Here is a 24,466-nt window from a genome sequence, read left to right on the forward strand (position 1 = left end):
CTCTCTCAGCATCCTAGGAAACAAGACATACTCCCCCCACTGCTGCCTGGCTCAGTGTGCTGTTCACACAAAGATCCTCCAAGTCTTCCCTGATTCACGCCTCACATCTAATTTGACACCAATTCTGACCAGCTTTACATTAAAAAAATAATCCAGAATATGACCACATATCTTCCCTTTTACCATATAGCCCTAGTCCAAGCCATGTTTATTTCTTCTTTAGAACCCTGAAATAGGGATGCCAGGTGGCTCAGTGGTTGAGCATCTGCCTTTGGCTCAGGTCGTGATCCTGGGGTCCTGGGACTGAGTACCACAATGGATTCCCCTCTGCCTGCTTCTCCCTCTAGGTCTCTCATAAATAAATAAAATCTTTAAAAAAAAAAAACCTGAAATAACCTCCCACATGATCTCCTGCTTCCACTTTTGCCCTACATAATCTACTCTCCACTTGGTATTTGTCTTTATCTTTCTAAAATATAACCCAAGTCAAGTCACTTCCTATCTCAAAATTCCCAAATGCATTGCCATGTAGAATGTACATGGAGAATGCAGTCAGGTGGGTCAGTTGAGCAGCACTGCCCCAATCACGCAGCAGCTCCTTAGCTCTCTACAGCTTTGGTCATCATCTTGCAACCTCTGCAGGCTCCCTTCTTTGACAGTCTCTCTCTAGAGAGGTTCATCTGTATATTTAACCCTTTTCCCACACAACACTGGTATAAAAGGCCGCAGCACATCACTACTTCTTCAAAAGTTGGCTGTATTTTCGAATTAAATTTGTCAGCAAACCTCTCTCAGAGACTAACAAGCTCTTGTATTGTGATGGTTGGGGTACTGATGGTTTAACATTGGGCTGTGTTTCCCTCATTCTTTAAACGTTACTGGCTCACAATACAAACCTTCCCATCCTTCACGGCAAGAGATTAATGTCTCATGATAAAGAAAATCTCTTAGAGGCACCTGGGTGATTCAGTCAGTTAAGTGTCCAACTCTTGATTTCAGCTCAGATCATGATCCCAGGATTGTGAGATCAAGCCCTGCGTCTGGCTCCATGCTGGGTATGGAGCTTGCTTAAGATTCTCTCCCTCCGTCAGCACCCCTTCACTTTCCCTCTTAAAAAAGGAGTCTCTTAGAAAATACTTTTTTGGTGACAATTATTTAACATTTAAAGTCAAATTCCTAATGTTTATTTACTTTTATGAACATGTTGAGAACTGAACTACCTGAAAATATCTGCCTAGAATGCTTTAAGTGCATTTGCTTTAAGTTTTCTTAATTCAAAAATGTTCCTAAATTTCTCTTGAAACTTAGAGTATATTATTTTTTTCAGATTATAAGTATATTCTAGTGCATATATATCCTTAAGAAATATCTCTTTTAAAAAGATTTTTAACTTGAAAACTTCCACAGATGTGAAGGGAAAAGATAAAAGATTTCTGAACCTAGCTATTCATTGATACTTACTGGACAACTTTTTAAATGTAACAAAGATGCATGCAATTTTCAAGTATTGCACCTATGAAGTGACTAGAATGCTGATTCTGTTGACCAAGCCAGGCTTAACGTTCCTCTCCGCTTAACTAAACTCCAGGCAGGCTTCTTCCTGATTCTCAGCCCCTGTCTGTCTCCCTTTTCTTATTTACTCTAGATAATTTGTAATTATAAATTCTTTCTCTGACCCTTTGAGTGGCAAACCTTTTTAAAAGCTTCTTATCAGTTTTACAACTAGCATGGAATGTCTTTCTCAAGGACCTAGGAGCCATCTCTTTGAAATATAATCATCTAGAAAGTCAAGTACCCAGATCTTCCAGTCTCTGTGGGATGGCAGTACCCTAACTTTGATGATTGCCAACTAGCAAATACAGATGGCCTACTCACAGAGCAAAACATCTGCCAAAGTCAGGGTAACTCAATTTGCTCCATCCCATTTATCAACTGGCTAAAGTCCTCCAGTACTTTTCCACTAGCTCATCCCAACACTCAAGGGCTCTCCCTTTTGTTACAGTGAGTAGAGTTCAATTTCTCTCCCTATTACAGTAGTCTTAAGTAAAGTCTTCCTTGCCTATTTAACTTTGCCCAGTGCAATTTCTACTTTGACATCATAATCCCAGTACTGGAGATGACTAAGCTTTCAGTACTCACAGGCTTACCATCTTGACCAGATTGTCCAGGGTAGCCAGGGTTCCCAGGCTGTCCAGGTTCACCCTAGAAAGGAAAAGAACTTCTCAATACAAAACCAACCACACTGCAGTTGTCAGAGCCCTTTTAAGTTTCAAGCCAATTCCATTATTTGTAGCTCTTTGTATTTTTTAAAAACAAAACAAAAAACAGACATCCCAAAATAGGGTTAGAAAAATAATTGCATATTTTAAATGCCCACATTACCAAATAAAGGCTTTTTCTTACGTAAAATTTTCAATGATTTATCTCTGTGAGCATACCAGGTATAACAAGTTCTTTTCACCAATGAAAATGTCAGTACAGGATACATTTTTAGAATTCTGAAGAAACTAAAGTGTTACAGCAAATACGGTCTCAGTGATAGCCATCTTTCCTTCATAACTCTATTCTATTTAGATTTAATTCTACTTTAAATGTTAAACTACCAATATCAATGACCTATGATATAATAATTCAATTTTCAATTATCTCTTTAAAAAAAAAAAAAAAGTCCACAGGCTATACGATCTTACACATAGGAGTCAAGTTTAAACCTGCATAATGGTCATTTCTTTTAGTCCAATGTGTCTCTTTGACTATATTTATAACCTTATTTTAATGTTAAAAATCTTAAATCTAAATATTTATATGAGAGAGAGGCCCAAACCAAACAACTTTGCCCAACTTCCATAGTCCTTGAACACATGTAATACCTAAGAAATGAACAAATGACCTTTGCCTCCACAAACCAAGGATATCCAAAGAACGTTATTCCATGACATGACAATGAGCCCAGGCACAATCTATGGAATTCTAGTATGTTGCCCAATGGCCAGTACTGACCATTTGGATGGTTACTACCCATGAAAAAAGCAATGAAAGCAACATTATTTGTGAGGTGAGGGTTTTGTATAATTTAATTATAAAACTACTTCACAATTAATATCATATTAATCTATTGCTGAGTCCACGAGAGCCATATGGGACATCTTGCTTAAAAACCTGAAGTCTCAGTGATCAGTATCAGTAAACTTCTGCACAGAGACCAGGCAACTTATTTCAGCTCAATAATTCATCATTTATATCAAGAAATTATTCACACAGGACCCCAAAAATTGTAAGTTAACTGAACACCAATACTAAGTGTACTTTCACAGAGCCAAATTTGCAGGTCTGAAATACTACCTCAGGCGACTGGCTAGAGAGATTAGTTCCTGAAACATAAAATGGAAAATAGAAAGAACTATGTGAACTCCATTAAGTGGCCAATGAAGGAGGGATGGGCTTTTTACTTAGGAGCTGTCCAAGAGACATAGCATGAGGAAAGGCTGAGAAGAATGGAAATGTCATTTTTAAAAGAGATGAAGAATAACTGTAAATCCAGGGAGAAAAATAATGCTGAAACATGTCATGTCTCGCTGAAGATACGGAATTTATAATCTTAACCTAAGAACTTCCACTGTTAGCCTGGCATTAAGGAGTAACATTCTGGTTCTCAAGGCAGAGTTTTTTTGAGAGGATCACTTTAATCTCTAGCCTCTCTGCCATCCTTTATCCATGTTCAAATTAGACTTGCTATCTTTCAACAAATTCTATCACTTTTTTTTCCTCCTGGCAAGAAGTTTTTCTTCCTTTTCCAATAAAGAATCAATTACTCCTTTTTTCCTGGATGCCTTTTTCTCTTGAAACGCTAGAGCAGCTCCTATCACTGATCTTTTATTAAGTAGAGTTTTCTCAGTTTTGCCTTAATTTATCTTCATTTATCATTTGGACTGAGATTTCCTGAAAACAGGGTCTTTATATTCTCTTTTTTAGGGGATGAGGAAGGCTGACAATGCTGGGTACAAGCAGGGATTCAATAAATATTTGCCAACTGATTTATTTTAAATCAAATTTCCTGCTAGTGACCCCCTTTACTTGCAAAGTATTAATTATCAGCAAAACCTAGGATATCAAAAGGATCTGAGAGGGTTTATCCTCTATTATGATATTATGATTATGAGATGGTTTATCCTCTATTATGCTGGAATTACACCTTTGGTACAAGATACAAGGTTTGTGTTTTAACACTGCATAAAAGTAGGAAATGTTGAGCCGGCGGGATCAGGGGGGATCAGGAGGCACCAACAAAATGGTGGTGGATCCTCCACCTTGTTACCCCCACCTCAGAACTTTCCCACCACCAGCAGACCACCCAAGGACACATCATCAGGGGGAGACAGGACCTATGCTGGAAACCTGAACCACACCTTACCCAGATCCCATATAAGGGCATAAGCAGTTATCACCCCATACAGACACAACCCCTTACCCCTCCCCACTTAAAAAGCTCACAGGTACTCCCTTTGGGGCGACTTCTCTGCCCGACTTCCCACTTTCTCCCTCCCCTGCAGGCCGTAGAACCTCGCCTGAGAGTGAGGGTGCATCCCATTAAAAGCTTGCCTCCACCAATTTTTGCCTGGCCTCTCTATTTCATTTCACTACCAATCAGATTAAACCTGATAGAAAACATATTAACAACATTTTAAATAAATAAAAACTAAGTTTCCAAGACAGAAAAAATCACACACAAGATAAATCCAATGTGACTTCAAAAGGATCGTTACACTGGTGAACAGGCTCAAGAGGGAAAATAATATCTTTTGCAGGTTCTATTATTGCTGGTAGATGTTACTGGTTATTTTGACTATTGTCCTACTAATTTGCAAAAACTCAGGAAGGTTTGATGTTGTTTCCATACAATTGGGAAAATAAAGTAAGACACTAATTTTGGAGAGAAGACCAAACAAAATAAAAATTCAGGGCAGCCCGGGTGGCTCAGCGGGTTAGCGCCGCCTGCAGTCCAGGGCGTGATCCTGGAGACCCGGGATCAAGTCCCACGTCGGGCTCCCTGCATGGAGCCTGCTTCTCCCTCTGCCTGTGTCTCTGCCTCTCTCTCTCTCTCCGTGTCTTTCATGAATAAATAAATTAAAAAAAAAAAAAAAACAAAAAAAAACAAAAAACAAAAAAAAAAAAATAAAATAAAAATTCAATGTGTATTACTGTGATAAAAGCTAATGCTCATGTCCACAATAGCCAAACTGTGGAAGGAGCCTTGGTGTCCATCGAAAGATGAATGGATAAAGAAGATGTGGTCTGTGTATACAATGGAATATTACTCAGCCATTAGAAATGACAAATACCCACCATTTGCTTCAACGTGGATGGAACTGGAGGGTATTATGCTGAGTGAAGTCATTCATTTGGAGAAGAACAAACATTATATGGTCTCATTCGTTTGGGGAATATAAAAAATAGTGAAAGGGAATAAAGGGGAAAGGAGAAAAAATGAGTGGGAAATATCAGAGAGGGCGACAAAACATGAGAGACTCCTAACTCTGGGAAACGAACAAGGGGTGGTGGAAGGGGAGGTGGGCGGGGGGATGGGGTGACTGGGTGACAGGCACTGAGAGGGGCACTTGACGGGATGAGCACTGGGTGTTATATGTTGGCAAATCAAACTCCAATAAAAAATATACAAAAAAATAAAAAATAAAAAAAAGCTAATGCTCAATCTTTATCGTTTATTGTATGCTAAGCACTGCCATAAAAGATTTACATATGCTAAATTACTTAATTCTCATAATAATCCCAGGCAGAATTTTATTATTCCCATTTTTTTATATAGGAAAAATGAGGCCCCTATATAGGAAAACTGGGGCCCAGAAGGTTAGGTCACTTGCTCAAGGTCCCACAGCAGTAGTGGAGATGGCACTTGAACTCAGCCAATTCAGTTCCAGAGTCCACGCTCCTGCACACTACAACCCTACCCACATTAAAATGCATATACTGATTAGAACCAGACCTGGGGACTGTTAGCAAATTTAACAGAGAAAACAATTTCCAAATACATTAAATGAGACATAGGCCCTATTATTGTACAACTGTGACTAAATTCCCAATCCACTTTCTGCTAATTTAGTTGAAACATTTCCATATTTTGAATTTTAAAAAACTATGTGTTCAGCCGAAAAGCAATACTTACTTATGTTGAATTGAACTCATGCCACAGGATTTTTGAGTTGTTGACAGCAGTGGAAATGTCATGGACTAAGCTGAAACATCTCTGAATATGGCCTCTCAAGTAGTGTAAATATGAATAATCAGAGTAAGAAACATTTGTGCTTGCAAGAGCAAGCTAATATCTGCAATTGCTCATCTGAAACAAATGTCTTTGGAACTCTCCAGCTAAGCCCAATTCCCAAGTGTTCAAGCCCTCTTCTCAAAACTCCTTGTGCTTCATGCTACCCTCTGCAGGAGTAACTGACCTAAAACCTATTCTTAGGTCTTGCCTAAACACAACCTCTTCCCTCCCTCAAAATTCAAACACCCACTCTCTCAGGCTAGAAGGAATCCACTTAGTCTGGGAAAATTAACATAAAAATGTGAATGCCCAGGGGCCCCTGAAATTTTCCAAAGGCTTTTGTATTTAACCAGAGGTTACTTTGATAGCCTGAATGAATCTCTAATGGTAGTATCTTGAGGGTGAAGCAAAGGACATCAACAGAGATACAGTTGCAGAGAGAGTGGCATTTCAGAGAAAAGGATTAGTAAGAAATTGTTCCTTCTGGGACGCCTGTGTGGCTCAGTGGTTAAGCATCTGCCTTCAGCTCAAGACGTGATCCTGGAGTCCCAGAATCCAGTCCCACATCAGGCTCCCTGCATGAAGCCTGCTTCTCCCTCTGCCTATGTATCTGCCTGTCTCTCATTGTACCTCTCATGAATAAATAAAATCTTTAAAAAAATAGAAATTGTTTCTTCCTAAAAAAAGAAAAATGCCTTCTTTCCACTTCTGAAATAAAAGATCTAACACCAAGGTTAGAATAAATGTGAGTAGCTTGTTTCCACAAATGTTCCTAGGATGACTAAAGTGGGGGAAGAAGCTGCCATTTGCCAGCAAAGGTCTTTTGAAAGGGGAGTTGGTAAACTGGGGATTGCCTGGATCTTGCATGTCACAACAAAGGCATCCCATATAGGTTAATTGGAAAGAGAGGTGAATCTTATTTTTTCTATGATTTCATGATTCATTAAATAAAAAAACCATTACCATTAAGCACTGTGTCAGACACTGGAAACCCAAAGGAGAACTTAATTTGTATTAACCTTCATTGTGAAGTGCGTGCATATAAAATTACTCCAACAGATTTATTAATTTGATCACTCCCTCTGTTTGACATTAGGGATACAAAATGAATTAACTATTCTTCAAGGAACTCACAATCCAGGAATTAATATTTTTTTTTCTATGCTTATTGTAGAGTTACAATGCCATGTTAAGTCTATGTATAGGATAACATCATTAACTTGACCTCGTTTTCCCATAGGGTTGTCACATCTTTTGGAAACAGAGAATTTTAAACCAATGATTTTATTTTTGAATAAGCTCTGACCCAACCATCCATAGGAATTTCTCCTGTTTCAGTCTGAGGACTTGACTCTCAGCTCCCAGATCTTTATTTCTGGCTAATAGGAAGACTAGATCTGTTCTTCCCAGGTAACTCTTTTTGATGGACATCCGCAAAACTTTCCAGAGAACGTCTAATAAAAATGGCCAATAAATCTCAGTTGGATCTATAGGAAAATTGCTTCATCTGTTTTAGTTTCAGTTCTGTTAATCTAATTAAAACCCTGTTAATTCCCCAAGCCAGAGATTCTCTAAAGGAAATAAAACTCAGAGGGTTGCTAGGGATTCTGTTTTTCACATAAAGGTCCCTGATGTGGGTAAGGAACCACCTCCAGGGGAAAGAGCACTAAAAAGATGGAAGAGTGTGTGTGTGTTCCTGTCCTCTGGCCAGATTTTCTGAAGAAAATGGAAAGCAGATCAAGAAGGCACGCCAATTTGAAGATTGGTGGAAAACTGCAATTTCACTTAAAGTGGTAGGTGGCAATAGCATGAGATTATGACTAAGAAAAGAAAATGAGGAACACATTAAACTTGGAAATACTGGGTATCAGAAGCCTTAATCAGATAAGACAAAGGGTGTGCTTAAAATCTGCTGTAGGAACATACATGAACATACAAGACACCTAACAGACCACTAATAAAGGTTCAGAAAACATCAGAGGTATCTGATGCCTCACAAAAGTGGACAGCCCTTTAGAGACCCTGGGGTGGCCTGAACTTCCTTGGGAGTCAGAAAAGCACTGGGGCCTTTGAGAGATCAGACATTATGCAAATTTGATTTCTGTATTATATCTCTCACAGATTAAATCATTTTATGTATAATATTCCAAGTTGAATAAGCTATATATATATGTGTGTGTGTGTGTGTGTGCATGTGTGTATATGTTTTAAAAAGAAGTCTGCTGGTAGATCATACCAAGTTGTTTTACAAGGTATATTCTCCTAGGAGTATCCTATCCTAAAGGTATTTCTTCTCCTTTATGTAAAAGCACCCAAAATAACATGTAATTACTTTATAAAGAACAAAGAACACCTGGATTAACTTTCCTAAATGCAATCTAAAAATAGTTTATAAGAGTAAATTGATTATAATATACTAAAGTCAAATTCTAAGCCAAATAGATTTACTGCAAATTAAATAGTGAATGTACACTTTTATTTCTTAAATTACATTTCTTTCTTGATTTTGATGCTAAGTCTGAAACAGGCCATGAGCTATCACATAAAAATGGACAGAAGAAACATGAATGAAAGGTAGGAAGAAATAAATTATCTTAGATGAGCAGTTTAAAAGCTAAAATTTTCATAGTGACTGAAACACTAAGGAAATTCCATCTAAATGAACTTTATAACTCATATTTCAAAATTCATGTTAACAAAAATTAATAATTATTGCACCTCAAGCAATAAATGATTATGTAAAATACTCTTTTTGGTTAGGACATCATACCTGCTTCCAAGTTAGACATTATTTTTATTTAAGTGATATTTTAAGGTAGTATTAAATGAATAAGATTTAGGGGCACCCCAGGTGGCTTGGTCGGTTAAGTGAATGACTTGATTTTGGCTCAGGTCATGATCTCAGGGTCATGAGATCAAGTCCTATGATGGGCTGAGTGCTCTAGCATGGAGCCTGCTTAAGATTTTCTCTCTCCCTCTCCCGTTCCCCACCACTATCCTGGCTCATGCGTACTCTCTCTCTCTCTCTCTCTCTCAAATAAATCAGTCTTTTTTTAAAAAATGAACAAGATTCATGTATAGTAGACAAATCACTTAACATCTCAGTATCAGGCTGGATCTAAGTGACTCCACAATAAGTATCAATTTAAAAACAGTCATTCATATTTAATGGCATAGAAACATATTCAGACTATTTCATTATATACCAAGTAACTAGTTATAAAATGGTATGCACACCATGGTTCCAATCATATAAAAATGTATACACAAATATGTAAATGTTTATATACACACACCCACAAAATATATACATACAAATTAATCTATGCAACTGGAACATGTACACATATGAACATGACTAACGAGCATACTCCCCAAAGTAATTATTACATGATTAAGTACAATTAAAAAATATATATGCCTTTATCTTTAGAATTAGACTTCAAAAATAACATTGAAGTCAACTTTAATATTTCTACTTTATTTTTCTATCTGAAAATCATTTTGATAAATTAAGGATTTAGAACATATCTCAACAAACACGGTTTCTTCATCTGTTACAAGGTTGTAAGGAAGTATCTTTCTGGGAATCTGGCAGCAATGTTTGGGGGAAAAAACAGACAAACCAGAAAAGGAACTAATAACACTCTCTCACTTTACTGTGGGCCAGGGGTGTCAGTTCTAGGTTCAAAGGCAAGTACAGAATGGAATACACTTTAAAAAAAAATCACTAAAACTCAGCTTTTAAACTATTCTAAGGCATCATGTAGAAATTTCACAACAGGTCAATGACGACTAGGAATTTTGTGCATTTGTTTGGCTTTTGTGTGTTTTTTAAAAAAGAGCATTAGGCATTACTCACCTTGGGACCCTGCAGTCCTGGTTTTCCCGGAGGACAAACACAGGGAGCTGGAGTTGAGCCAACATCACTGGGACCATTAAGGCACTACAGAGAAATAATGGAAATAAACAACAAACACGGAAAGCCACACAAACATGCATGTGTGCACAGGTACGTGTATGTGTCTGCACATACATGTGAAACGATAAAGATATCTCACATCTACTTTCCGATTTGATTTAGCACAATCCAGTAAGACATTCTGAATCACAAAAAAAGCTATGAAAACTAAATATACTCAAACTACATAAAAATGAGTTCTGTTTGTGTAATGTACTTACCAGTTAATGGAAAGAAGCTAAACAGTCCAACAAGACAAATACTACCTTAAGGAGAATAATAGTTTCCAGGCCTACCTCGCCATTCTGAAAGAAAAACAATGAATGTGTTTTAAAAGATGCTTTAAATTTCTAAATTATCTACCTAATTTATAGATATTTCATTGCCCCGGTTCTAGATACATGAAGTATCAAAACCAGCAAGAGCTAACCATTTATGTGCAATTCTCCTAAAAAAAAAAAAAAACATTGATACACATTATGACAACATTTACTGTAGGATAAAGGACATGAACAATGATGAAGAGAAGAACAAGGAAATGGAAATGCCAAAGCTGCTTGGTATAATGGCCACACAGGAGCAAAAATAACCCACGGTGAGTTTTGTACACTCTCTTGAACTTTCTGGAAATCTTTTAAAAACCAGGAAAAAAAGCCAAAACACATCTAAGAAAGTCACAAATTTCATGCATTAAATTTTCTGCATATTACTTTAGGAGACCTCCTCACTAAACAATTTGCTTCTTACTAAAGACCTGATCTTATATAGGTTAATAATCCAAACAATAACAAATTAGATCATAAAATGAGAACATGGGACTAAAGATGCAAAAGTTAACAAGCTACATGCAGTCACACCTAAGAGTAAGGAAGGAGACATAAAAACACAAAAAAAAGTAATGTGAGAACTCAAACTCTACCATCTAATCCTGTTTTTAGGATGTAGGAGGGTAATGCTCACATAACATCGATGCAGAAATATCAATACATACAGCATACATTAGATGTACATTCTAATACATACAGCATATAAAATGGACTCTCAGAATGTAATAATGTATTAATACTTTTAGGAGTTTAGAGATCTGTATTTCAAGTTATAAGTATCTAAAATAAAAGTTCTAGTGTTTAAACAATTACCTCTCTAAAACACCAAGAATGAATCATCTCTAAAAGGTTCCATGGTTGATATTATTATAGAACCTTTAAATGCATTGCTCTACATCCTCAAGGTTTCAGTACATGTGGATTTGTAGGTTATTCAGTTTGATAGGAAAAAAGATGGTAGTGTGACTTTATAAACTGAAAGAACTATGGCGTGAACTCAAATGTCACTGGGAATTCACACCGCAAAAAGTTTTACGATGTTCTACCCTTTTTGCCTTACGAAAATATACCTTTCTTTTTCTGTCCAAGGGAAAAAGGATCATGATCACACACACACACACCCTGCAAGCACACATATATAATCAGACTCTAACATTTTAGCTTTTAATTTTTTCCTTCTAACATTTTAAGATTCTAACATTTTCCTTCTAACATCTCTAACATTTTAGCTTTTAATTTTATCCTTCTTTGATTAATTAATCAAAATGGCTACATAAATAGAAAGTTTCTTATATCCTAAAAATACAAGAAAATCTTCTTTAGGAAACAAGAACAAAAAGAAACCTATATATTCATAATAGTTTGAGAAAATGTGCTGGTGGACAGGAAAATGAATCATTTCCTGCTCTTTAGAATGGTGCTATGTAGGGTATTCTGTCCACATATTAAATTAAGTAAGTATAGTATTTTACACTCCAGATATTCAAACAAGAATTCTACGTTTCTCTAGAGCAGGTCCAGCCCTGCTTCATTTGAATACAAGAAACATCACACTGAGGTATGAAAACACATTTCCTTGTACTCTTCCATTCACACTTGCACACTGATAACATTATTCTTTTATTTCAATTATGAACCTCAAAATGTCTTAATCATTGTAACTTTATTTGAACTGACAATTAACAAATTAATTCTGCATATCAAATGAAGGCTCACATATTATCTTTTATTTATTGCTCCTAAAGTACTGAAGCAACACTTGAGGAAAAACAATCTATGCTACTCACAAATCCAGGAATCTCGCATGCTGTCTCTCGGTTGTTCTGTTCTGGGTCACAGTAGATTCGCAACTTCTGGACATCAAACTAGGACATAAACCCCATCAAGTTAAAATTGAGGCCCAAGGTAACTGTGTAATAAGAATGACCCAACTACATCAGCAGTCATGTAAGGTTTAAATCATAGCACTTAGCTAAATATTAGCAATACTAAATTTGAATACCTAACATACAGTTTAAAGAGGTGATGCATTCACATAAGGAAATTCATTAGGAAAACCCTAGCACCAAAAACAAACCTCTAATTTCCTTCAGGAACCCATTGGAGCTTTTTTAGCATCTCTGTATCAAGCGCTTAAAGAGCATTTCCTAGAACATTTATAAGCCTTCCCAGGCTTTCTGCATTTATCCTAAATCTCTACATTTCTGATTACAAAAAAAAATTAGTTGCTGGCATGGAGTGTTGTGTGATGAGTAGTCCAAGTACCTATTGCTATTTAAATATTTACTACATTCTGACATGTAACATTAAAATATAGAGACCATGTGTATAATTTGAACATGCAATCTTCCCTTGATAGAAAGTGGTAAAGCACACCTCTTCAAATAACAGATTGTTCAAGAAATGGCTATCTTTTTATAACATATTTCTCAATCCACAGATACTCCAGTTTTTAAAAATATCAAAAAAGTAACAGTTTTAAGAAGTAAATCCTGAAATTCATTAATCTGATTGTAACCTCACAGCTGCAGAGAAATTTTATAGCTCCCAACTCAAAGCTCTAATCACATTCTCTTTTTCAAGTTCATTATTTAATCTATGCTTCTCCTGGGTAATATGAAATTAATGTTTCATAAGAATGTAGAATTCTACCCTGAACCCAGGGGAACATTTTTCTAAGAATTCCTACAAAATCTATTAAGTCTAATTTTGCATTTTCATACACACACTCAAACACACAATTCCACTTATAAACTGACCATTTTTATTATCTTAAAGGAATCAATAATTCAGTTAACTACTTAATTAAATGTGATAAATACTATCACAAAAGACAGCAAAAGCTCACTTTATATAATGAAAAAAGCTAATCATTACTTATCCACCTGAACGGTTTCTTCTTTCCCAGAATACTTTCCAATTTGAGTTTGCCCACTGATGAAGATCCCTAAAACTGGATGTAAGGGCTTGTTTTCAATTTGTTGATCATCAATATACAGAGTTACATCTTGTTCTGTTACTAAGAGACGAATTTGATGCCAGCCTTCATCAAATAATGTCTATAGGAAGAAAGTAGGGAAGATTCATAAAATTCCTAATAATCTTTCATTTTCTTTGTTCCCATTCCTTTGCAGCCAACCATAAATCCACACTACACAGACTGGTTGTGTTATATACTAATTCACCTTGACCCAAGTTGGGTCTCAAATTCTAGCCACCAATTAATTTATGAAGTCTTACTTCGCATTATAGATCCATTATATGTAAGTTTATGTGTCAATTACTGAAGCAATTCTCAAGGTCACAAATAAGTTCTTAACCTCTGAATCTAAATGGCTTTTCCCATTCCTCATCCTATTTACTCCATTGCAACTTTAGATCCTTAACTAGTCCATCTTACTTAGTTTCTTCCTTCAACTCCATGACTCAAACCATCTTGATCATTTCTTCTTCTTCAATTGCTCATTCTCTATTTTTTTGAGGGCTCCTCTTTTTCACCTGCCTTTTTTTTTTTTGTTTTGAAGATTTTTATTTATTTATTCATGAGAGACAGAGAGAGAGAGAGAGAGAGGCAGAGACACAGGCAGAGAGAGAAGCAGGCTCCACTCAGGGAGCCTGATGCAGGACTCAATCCCAGGACTCCAGGATCATGCCCTGGGCAAAAGGCAGGCGCTAAATTGCTGAGCCACCGAGGGATTCCCCTTCACCTGCCTTTTGATGAGGTCATAACTGACAGATCTATCACTGACCTTTTTCAATCTCCCTTTTGATTATGTCAACCATTCCTATAGGTCAATCATTACTTCTATGGAATAACTCTCATATCTACAACAGCCTGGACCTCTTTTCTACATATGGGATCTATAATTTTTAATACTGGCTAGTATAGTTTTACCAGGATATTTCACAGTTAGCCTGAGGGAGAGTATAGCAAAATGAACTTGAACTATCCCCAAAGCTTTCTTCCTCTCAGTTTCCCTGGGAAAATAATATCCTCACTTTCTAAATTGCACCAAGTGTCTTTACCTCTTGCCCTTCCCTCAGCTGAAATAATAACCAGATGCAAAGTTCTACCAAATGTCTCTTAAATATGACTCAAATTCACTTCACTATTCCCATTCTCATTACCATAGTTTATGCTCAAGTATATCTTGCTTTATCTGAATAATTTTAAAACATATCTCTAATTCTTCCCTAAGCCATCCTTAATACATCACTATAATTAATCTCTCTCACTACCATTCTGTCAGAGAAGATGCCACATCTTATTAATCTCTAGATTCCCAGGATCTAGCCCATTTCCAGGACAGAGATGAAAGTATTTTTTATGAAATAAAAAGGAGAAGAGAAGAGAGAGCTGCTTTGACCATGACACACCTATGATTCCAAGACTTTTTGATGGAATCCTATCATCCACTGAACAAAGTCCAAAACCCTTTGTATGATTGCCAGGTTCCCACAAATTGAATTCATACTTTGTTAGCTCTTTCTTTCATGCATCTTATACTTCAAACACAGGGGATATCACTTTCTATTTTTTAAATTAAAACCCTGTATTTTACCACACAGGAGTACTCAATACTGAACCACTGACTTACATGTCCTTAGCTTTCTTCATCAAAATTCTATATGTTCTTCAAGGTCTAGTCCAAAATGCATCTCATTATAAGACTTGCCTGCATTTTGTGTTAGAATATACTTTTCCCTTTACATTTCTCTAATATTTTGTACTTCTAGTAGATATCAGAGGTCTTCAATCTTCTATTATAAATAAGTTAGTTCCTTGAAGGTGTGAAACATGCCTTACTCATTTGTGATTTCTTATAGAACCTAGCATATTGACTTTAATAAAAATGGCAGCCAAATTTTTAAAAAATTTAATTTGCTTACAATGAAGAAATTGAACAGATGGCATAATTTCATATATAACCTTGTATACTTCCTAAATTATACAATATACTGTTAGACTATCATGAGTATCAAAACTTAGCTATTTTTATCATTGTATCTGTATTCTGAACACATCTGACTTGGAAAATACACTTTTTTTGGATTATCAATTTTATTAAATAGAGGTTATTTTGGGGAAACAAAACATTTTTCTAATAAATGTGAATTCTGCACTCATTATCTACCTGTATGTAAGGTTCTAACAAATGTCTTTATCTCAGTACTTTGTAGGGCATGGCAGTGTAAGATGGGACCAACATGAGTCTTAGATAGATGAGACTTAACTTCAGTTTCTGATGTCACCATTTAATAGCTGTATTACTTTGAGATGGAACTTAATACCCTTCAAACTTTTTTTTTGGTCTGTACAATGAGAACAGTAGCTTCTTCCTTGGGTGATTATTACAATTAAATGTTCTTGACATCCATCTAGTAGCAAGTACTCAAAAAATGTGAGTTCTCCCACTCCTTAATTCCACCTAAGAAACAATTTTCCTTCATTTGTTGCTCTTATTCAGTAAAGCAACACTAAACTATGAAGTCAGATTCTTTTCAGCCACATTAAAATTATGGCACTCTTCCTCCAACACACAAATCTGGTGGTGATTCCCCATGAATATCATCATAATCATATCCAAGCATCTTTACCTTAACTTGAGGGTCAACGAAGGTGACCACTTGTGAGCCATTAATCATGCTGGTTGTTGTAAATAGTAAAGTTTTATCCACACCATTTAAAGTAACTGCTATTTGTGGCCTTCCATCAATGGTTAAAATTCTCCATAAATCCCACATTTTCTTGACTTTAAATCTCTGAGTGGAGACAAATACATATGATGGAGGAAGACCTTCTGGGAAAACATTGCTAGAAAAAGAAGAATATGCATAAGCTTTAGGAATTCTCAGCATGTCTAGAGACATAACAACAAAAAGGTGTATCAACACATAATGTATACCTTGTGAATTCTGATAAGTCAACTTTTGATGTTACTTCATATCCTTTTATCTTTGTTGGTGAAAGCAGGATTCTTTTCTTAACCTTTTTCTTTACACCCAAGCCTAAAAGAATATCAAACCCTTTCTCATCGCGAGCTGCCACTGGAATTCGTGTTGGACAGACAGATTCTATAAATCCAGAGCAAAAAGCAGTAAACATTGATTAATCATGGATTTCTTCAATAAGAAAATGAGAAATATTAGAGAAAATAATTATAAAAAATATATATGCACACAAATGGATATAAATGCCTTTTCTGAAAAAATGTGCAGGAGTGTCTCTGGCACTTAAAGTCCCAAATGTCATTTTTCCTCCTAACAGCGGATAAAGTAAAACAGAAAGAAATATATATACTTTATATATATAAACAGACTACTTTAAGAATACTATGCTAACGTCTATAAATCACTGTTTGAATGAAGGGCAACCTAATACCTGAGAGGGGGTAGGAGAACACTGGAATGACATTGACAATTCTAATCTAATAGTTGCTATTAATTAGTCACATGACTTTGCATAACTCCTAAATTTCTTGGATCTAAGAGATGAAATCTAAGATTTCTTTCTTGAATTCCCAGCATTTGAGGGGTAAAAAAAAAATTTCTTATTCTTGATATCCTCTCCAGTTTTAGCAGTTGAAAATTCTACAGTTCAAACATCATTGGTTCTATTTACTCTGGGAAAAAACTGTAGGTCTTTTCTGTTCATGAAAGTTCTCAAAATGGCCCTATTATCTATGATTAATTATATCATATTAATCATATTTTCATATTTATAAATAAAGACTATTTCCTTAAGAAGAATTGTTAAGATTTGTATTATACAGTCATCTATATAAATTCTAAAAATATGGTATGCTTTTAACTTGCTGGGAAACTAATACCTGAAATTATGTGGAAAATTTTATATGGTTGAAATGCTATTAAGCTGTTAAATTGTAGAAATGTTGCGATATTTTCAGATTCTTCCAAGGCCCTCATATAAAATAAACATTGAGCATGACTGCTTATATTTTATAGAGCAGCTAACAAAATAAAAAAAGAACAAACTCCACTAACCTTCTTTAAGATAATCACTCTCTTATACAACATTAAGAAGGAAAAGCATCATATTTATAATTCAATAAAAAGTAATGAGATGGATTTTATTAGCCCAACATGTATAGTCATAATTTATACCACAGAATATTAGAAATAAAATAAAGGTCTGATATAATTAAAATTTTTTCTTCAGGTCTTAAATTTTGAAGTGATCCAATAAATTATGTCCTTCTTCTTCTGGTAAGCTTGTTACTAAATGATGAGGAGATACAGGAATGAGGCAAGTAGATGTTGGTTAGATATGTGATTTAGGGAATTTCATGACACTGCACACCATAAAGAATCCCCTCACACCATTCCAGCAGCAGAAAGCTGACTATTCCCTAACCCACCTTAGAAGCAGGGCCTGCCCACTAAGCTCACATATGTTCGAGAGGAAACCAGAACACACTAGCTCCACAGATACACTGATCCAAGGAGAAGAAAGTTAAAGACTCTTTGATAAACATGACCAACTACTTTTTATCAAACTCATTTATTGAAAATTGATCTTCTCATTCAGTGGTAAGGAACTATAAAAGGTTAGGAAAGAGATCAGAAGAGTTAGCCTTGCTGAAGTTTCTTCACATGAAAATAAGAGAAGCAGGGTGTAAGTGATCCTAATAGCACTATATTACAGTTTAAATCATAAAGCAATTAATAAAACTAAATCTTTTCTGTCGTGACGCAGGGTTTCTTTTTTGACAGAGTGGCAGTGAGTGGAGGTATGCAGAATATATGAAGCCTCAAATCAGATACTTTTGATTTAAAACTGCAAAAAAAAAAATTAGCTGAAAAGAAAACATGTTAAACTTTACATCATAAAAATATTCAGGTTTGAATTGCTGCTTTGATTTGCTTTTTAACTAAGAAGTTATAAGATGTTGGGTGAAGATCTCAGGCTTAAGAAAATTAGGTTTAGACTTAAGCCTCTCAACGTCTCCCAAAATTTTGGATTCTCATCTGTGAAGTGAGAATAATGATCTCCTTCACAGAGTTTGTCTGAAGATCAAATGTGATGATGTATGTGAAAGTGCTTTGTAACTGCAAAACGGCATGCAAGTGCAGGGGACAAAGCAAGTCTTGTGTTCATCCTTTTGCTATAACAGTCTTTTACACCATCTTGTAATACCCAAAATTTTATGGGGAAACAGTATGGCACCACTTGTGAAATCAAGAATGTATAAGATAGCCACATTTTCATTACTACCTAGCACATCTCATGAAGAAGTATGGATTTAAATAATTATGTTTTCTTGAAGGTAATTTTTCTTCCCAATAGCACATGGGAAGTGAAAAAAGTGTAGTTAAAATGTTCAAAAACAGTTTTTATGTTTGTATATACCTAGTTTTAGGAAACAGGTAAAAGAAGTTTCCATACATAAAATGCTACTTTTCAACCAATTTCTATATAAACTTGAGGGGAAACAGAGGTAAATAGTTAATTTACCCACTGCATAGAAAAAATAAATATATGAAATATATGTTTAAGTATACAAACCACATCTAGACAGAAGTATGGAAACTGGAAATAAAAACTGAAACTTGGAAATTATAATTTTAATACTAGGAAAATCAAATGCTAAGAGAGACTCAGTTGGGAGCTTGTTATAACACCTAAAACAGGTAATTAGAGTATCTAAATAAACCAATTTATTTTAAAGGCATGCATTCAGGAGGAAGGGTAAGCAAAACAGAAGACCTAAATTCACAAATGATTATTTCTACACCAACTACACAGTTTTAATTTCATTTTACTCCAGTATGGATAGAGTATTCAGGATAGGAACGCTTCCTGGGATGAGCAAAGATTACTCTATTTTAAACACTGAGGGCCAGTAATATCTGCTTTTCAGTTTGGATGATTTATTTTTGTTTTTATTTCCCTTGCCTTTGGAAACAGATAAGTAATATCTAGAAAAATGTTGCTATGGCTAAAATACCACTGTCTATGTTCTCTTCTAGGATTTTTATGGTTTCAAGTTTCACACTTAGGTCTTTAATCCACTTTGAATTTATTTTAGAATTGAAAAGATATTTGCAAATGATACAAACAGTAAAAGAGCCTAATATCCAAAATATATAAAGAACTTAAAACTCAATACCAAAAAAAAAAAAAAATCCAATTTAAAAGAAGACAGAAAACACGAATAGACATTTCTCCAAAGAAAACATAGACACATGAAAAGACGCTTCAGTATCACTAATCATCAGGGAGAAACAAATCAAAACCACAATGAGATATCACCTTACATCTGTCAGAATGGCTAAAATAAAAAAGACAAGAAAAAACAAGTGTTGCCAAGGTTGTAGAGAAAAATGAACCATTGTGCACTGCCTGTATGAATGTAAATTGGTGCAGCCACTGTGGAAAACAGTATGGAGGTTCCTCAAAAAATTAAAAATAAAAATGCTATATGATCCAATAATTGCACTACTAGTTATCCAAAAAAAACAAATACGTACTTCAAAAAAATATATACACCTCTATTTTTGTTGCAGCATTGTTTATAATAACCAGTATATGGAAGCAACCTAAATGTCCACTGATAAACAGGTATACACATACAGATAAACAGGTATACACATACATAAACGATGGAATTGTGTATGAGATTTAAAAAAAAAAAAAAAAAAGGATGTTATCGGGTGGCCCGAGTGGCTCAGCGGTTTAGTGCCGCCTTCCACCCAGGGCGTGATCCTGGAGCCCCTGGATCGAGTCCCATGTCGGGCTTTCTGCATGGAGCCTGCTTCTCCCTCTGCCTGTGTCTTTGCCCCTCTCTCTCTCTCTCTGTCTCTCATGAATAAATAAATAAAATCTTTAAAAAAAAAAAAAAAAAAGGATGTGATCATGCCATTTGTAACAATATAGACAGACCCAAAAGGTATGTGCTAAGTGAACTAAGTCAGACATAGAAAGATAAATGCCATATTATTTCACTCACATGTGTAATCCGAAAAAAAAAATGAAAAACAAATTAATAAATCTGCAAATTCAAAGGACAAATTGATGATTGCCAGAGGAGAGGGAGGTGAGGAGGTGGGCAATATAAGTGAAGGGGAGAAGAATATAAAGTTAATGATATTTTAATAGTATCATGATGGCAGATGATACATACACTTGTGGTGAACACAGCATAACATACAAACTTGTTGAATTACTATGTTGTGCACCTGAAACTAATGTAACATTGTATGTCAACTATATTCAAGATTTTAAAAAGTTTTTGAGTCATCCATAGAAACCAGAAAAAATATTCATTTTTCTATTAAATCTCAGGGTTTAGTAATACAAGTAATCCAGTATTACCAAAGTCATAAAAGGTGTTTTACTTAAAATTCTGCCATGGACATGGACACAAAAACTGTGTAAATCTTTAGTCTAACTAGACCAACCAAATTAGAAACTACATCTTTCTAGCTCTAAGTTAACATCACAGGAACACTAATGAACACACTATTCCAGAACACATCTACCTACTTTTTAAATGCCTATTTAATCCAATTCCACATTGCCACATTGTTCATAGGTCACTCCTCTCCAGAAGTCACATATTTTATTCACAACAAGGGAATTTTATCAAGGAGATCTGTGGTCAGAAACCAAAAGTAATTTTATTGATCCAGACCTAATAGTCCAATAAAACAGAGTTGTGTAGAGAGGGTCCCTGGTGCAGATCTGTGCAAGCCAACTTCCTCAGACTTTCCCTGGACTGAACTTCATTTTAATGATAAGGCAAACACAAGTGTATGTCCAACTGATATACACCCCTCAATGGTGTTCAGTGGCATTTTAATATATCTGCCTTTCTGAAGTTCTATTATATCATGTAGTTTAATGTAATGTACAAGTTCATCAAAAGAAGGAACAGTCACCCTTGTTTCAATTTAGTACCAAGGTTGTGATTACTTAGACTTCATCATACTGAAAATACAATAATATAGCAAAACCAAAGTAAATTATGGAAACAGAGATCCTCTTACCAAAGATTAAATAACAAGAAGGTAGCCCCAATTTCACCCAATTCCTTTTCTCATTACAGACTGAATAAGCTCATCTTCCTTTACCAGCACTGTCTTGAAATCTAGATTGATTTAGAGTTAACAGTCCTTCATCTGAGGAAGATGTCTGCCAAATGCATGGCTGACAATGGGACCCAGTAAGAGCAGATGTCAATGGGAACAAGAGACTCCTATTACTAATGAGTACAACTTGTCCACAAATCAGAAACATCACAGTCTTTTGCAACATTCAGTTGCCTCACTGATCACAGAATATTTTGTTTTTTTAACAATAAGAAAAAATATAAGAAATAACTATCATCTTTGGCCTAAGGAATAGTTAAGGAAAATATAATTCTAAAGGCTTATATAATCACAAAAATGACTCATCTGGTTTTGCCATTTTTCATTTTAAAAGCATTGATTATGTAATGAATTTTTTTTTGTTATTCCTGCTCAAGTACTACAAATGGAGAAAAGGTAACATGTTTTGCCTTTATACATATGCAGATAATAGCATGTGTGTAATTCCTGTACCTCATTCTTCACCCCTTTTTACATTTTTTATTTCACAGACCTTTTGTCAGGTATTACAGTTGTGTATCATTTTAACATACAAACTATATATTTTCTTTAACCAGATGTCCAAGCATCTTAACATGTTCCTGTCCTTGACGTTACTCCAGCACACTGATATTAACTTTCATAAAATGTGATTTATATCACTAAAGTTGGAGTCAGTCACTTAGCCCAAGATCACACACTTCAAGAAAGTGATGTTGACAAAATCAAGAATCAAACCTGGATCCTGGTCTGACTCCAGAGACTGGGCTGGGCCTCCTTATCATTATGTAGCCTTGGGTTTATTAGGAAAAAGAATCAGGAGATAGTGCTTCACTTTAACAGGTCTTTGCTGAGTCTTTTAAAACATTTTTATGAAGGTACAACCTACCTTCAACAAAATGCCCTAATTTCAAGTGCACATCAACTGGCACATATTTATAGGTTTATAAGTTAGCACCCAGACAAGATAAAGAACACATCTAACACCTCAGAAAGTTACCTCATGATCCTTCCCAGACAATAACCACTACCACCAGAGGCCACCACTGTTATGATTTCTGTTATCACTGATTTGTGTATTCTTAAACTTAATATAAATGAACCATACAGTATGTTCTTTTACTTGACTCTTCTTGCTCAACATAATATCTGGGGTATCATCCATGCTGTTGTAAATAACAGTGGCTTGTTCTTTTCTGTTGCTAGGTACTATTCCACTATTCAAATTATGTTATGACGTATTTGTCCATTTTATGTGAGCAGTCATTGGAGTTGTATGCAGTTTTGACTATTTTTAATAAACTTGCCATAGACAATCTTGCATATGTCTTTTGGTAAACATATGAACTTATTTCTCATGGTCAACTATCTGAGCGTAGAACTGCTGTTTCATAGGGAATCTGTATACTTTGCCCTAGTAGATAGTGCCAAAAATTTTTTCCCAAGAGGTTGTACCAATTTTCACCTCTACTATCATGTCTGTTGCCACTTGAAAAGGAGGGAGGTGTTATGAAAATATGTAATTAGGTGATAGATATTATACACAATATTTCAGAGAAAGAAAAAAGAGGAGGGTTGGGCTACGCATACAAGCTTTAAACATTCTTAACAAAAATTATTCCAAATATTTTGTTTGTTCCTTTCCTAGACATAATTAACTCATACAACTGCATCTAGATTTAATCATAAACACTGACAGCAACATCTATATGCTGTAATTTGTATATTTTCTAAATTATGCCATAATAATTCTATTTTTCCCATGAATACTCATATATTACTTTTCACATAAAATAAAGCATATTGTGTTTGAAGGGAACATAGCTGTAGCCTAATTAGGTGGAAAATTAATATTTTTAGATATACTACAAGTCCCTGACAATATAAATTGCCTTCAATTCAGATTAGATTCAAAACCTTTTAATCTACAGATAGATTATAAAGTGATTGTCCTGAATGTTTGATGACATTTTATAGAATACTCTACTCAATCCAATCCTATCTACCAAACTTTACCATACTTTCATTTCTCATTTCCCTCTGCCCCACCTCAGTGGGGAAATTCATATATACGTGTACCAACAATAAAGGCAAGAATGGAAAAAATAAGCTTTATAGGAGGACAGAAAAGTTAACCACATATATGTTATGAAATCATGGAAGCTAAAACACTGGCCATCTCCAAAAACATCTCAGTTGTCCTGGCCATGATTGCTGATATGTGTACCCCAACCCTTTGTGACTTTAATGAAATACAGATAGAATTATATGAGTAGGTTAGGGTAAAGCACTGGGTCACTATTATGAAGCATAGTAAAGTTTGAATTAGATAACCAAATTATCCAGCCATCTTTAAACAAGAATAGTATACAAAGTATAAGTGGTTTTTTGATGAGAAGAAACTCAGGAAAAGTCCTAAACATCATTCTAAGTTAAAGTGCATCACTGTAGAAAGCATTGAAAGGAAAAAAGCCTCAAAGTTTAATGTAATGAAAGATACCAAAGTTCCACTCAAGCAGCAGTCTCTCTCAGTCTCTCTCTCTCTCTTTCTCTCTCTCTCTCAAATAAGATAAGGCTGAGGATGCATAGCTAATTGCCTTGTGACCTCTAGCCTCTGGCCCCATTTGAGCAAGTCAACATCATATACTATTTTAAAAAACAGATAAATCTCCTGCTTCCTCCAAAAGTCAAGATGGTAGAAAACAGTAAAAATATACAGGCAGTTTTCCAGAGCCTGCTCTTTACCTGCACCTATGCATAAGCAAGCTCAACATACCTGAATTAAAATATGGGTCCTAAAACCCAGTA

General features: G+C 35.3%; 1 protein-coding gene across 13 annotated transcripts in view; it reads right to left on the minus strand.

Annotated features, from left to right (window-relative positions):
• Positions 1-24,466, minus strand: part of COL21A1 (collagen type XXI alpha 1 chain) — a 240,963-nt gene that overhangs the window by 79,275 nt on the left and 137,222 nt on the right. For 11 of the 13 annotated variants that reach the window (XM_038554370.1, XM_038554369.1, XM_038554373.1 and 8 more), the window contains 7 exons: positions 16,474-16,642; positions 16,166-16,382; positions 13,453-13,626; positions 12,355-12,432; positions 10,538-10,546; positions 10,143-10,226; positions 2,140-2,202 (listed from right to left, as the gene is read on the minus strand). In XM_038554370.1, coding sequence (XP_038410298.1) covers positions 2,140-2,202; positions 10,143-10,226; positions 10,538-10,546; positions 12,355-12,432; positions 13,453-13,626; positions 16,166-16,382; positions 16,474-16,642 — 794 coding nt within the window. Of the gene's footprint in view, positions 1-2,139; positions 2,203-2,870; positions 2,895-10,142; positions 10,227-10,537; positions 10,547-12,354; positions 12,433-13,452; positions 13,627-16,165; positions 16,383-16,473; positions 16,643-24,466 lie in introns of those variants that run through there. The other 2 variants (XM_038554374.1, XM_038554375.1) reach the window with 2 other exon arrangements.

This window comes from Canis lupus, chromosome 12 (assembly GCF_011100685.1).
Source record: "Canis lupus familiaris isolate Mischka breed German Shepherd chromosome 12, alternate assembly UU_Cfam_GSD_1.0, whole genome shotgun sequence".
Classification (NCBI taxonomy): Eukaryota; Metazoa; Chordata; class Mammalia; order Carnivora; family Canidae; genus Canis; species Canis lupus.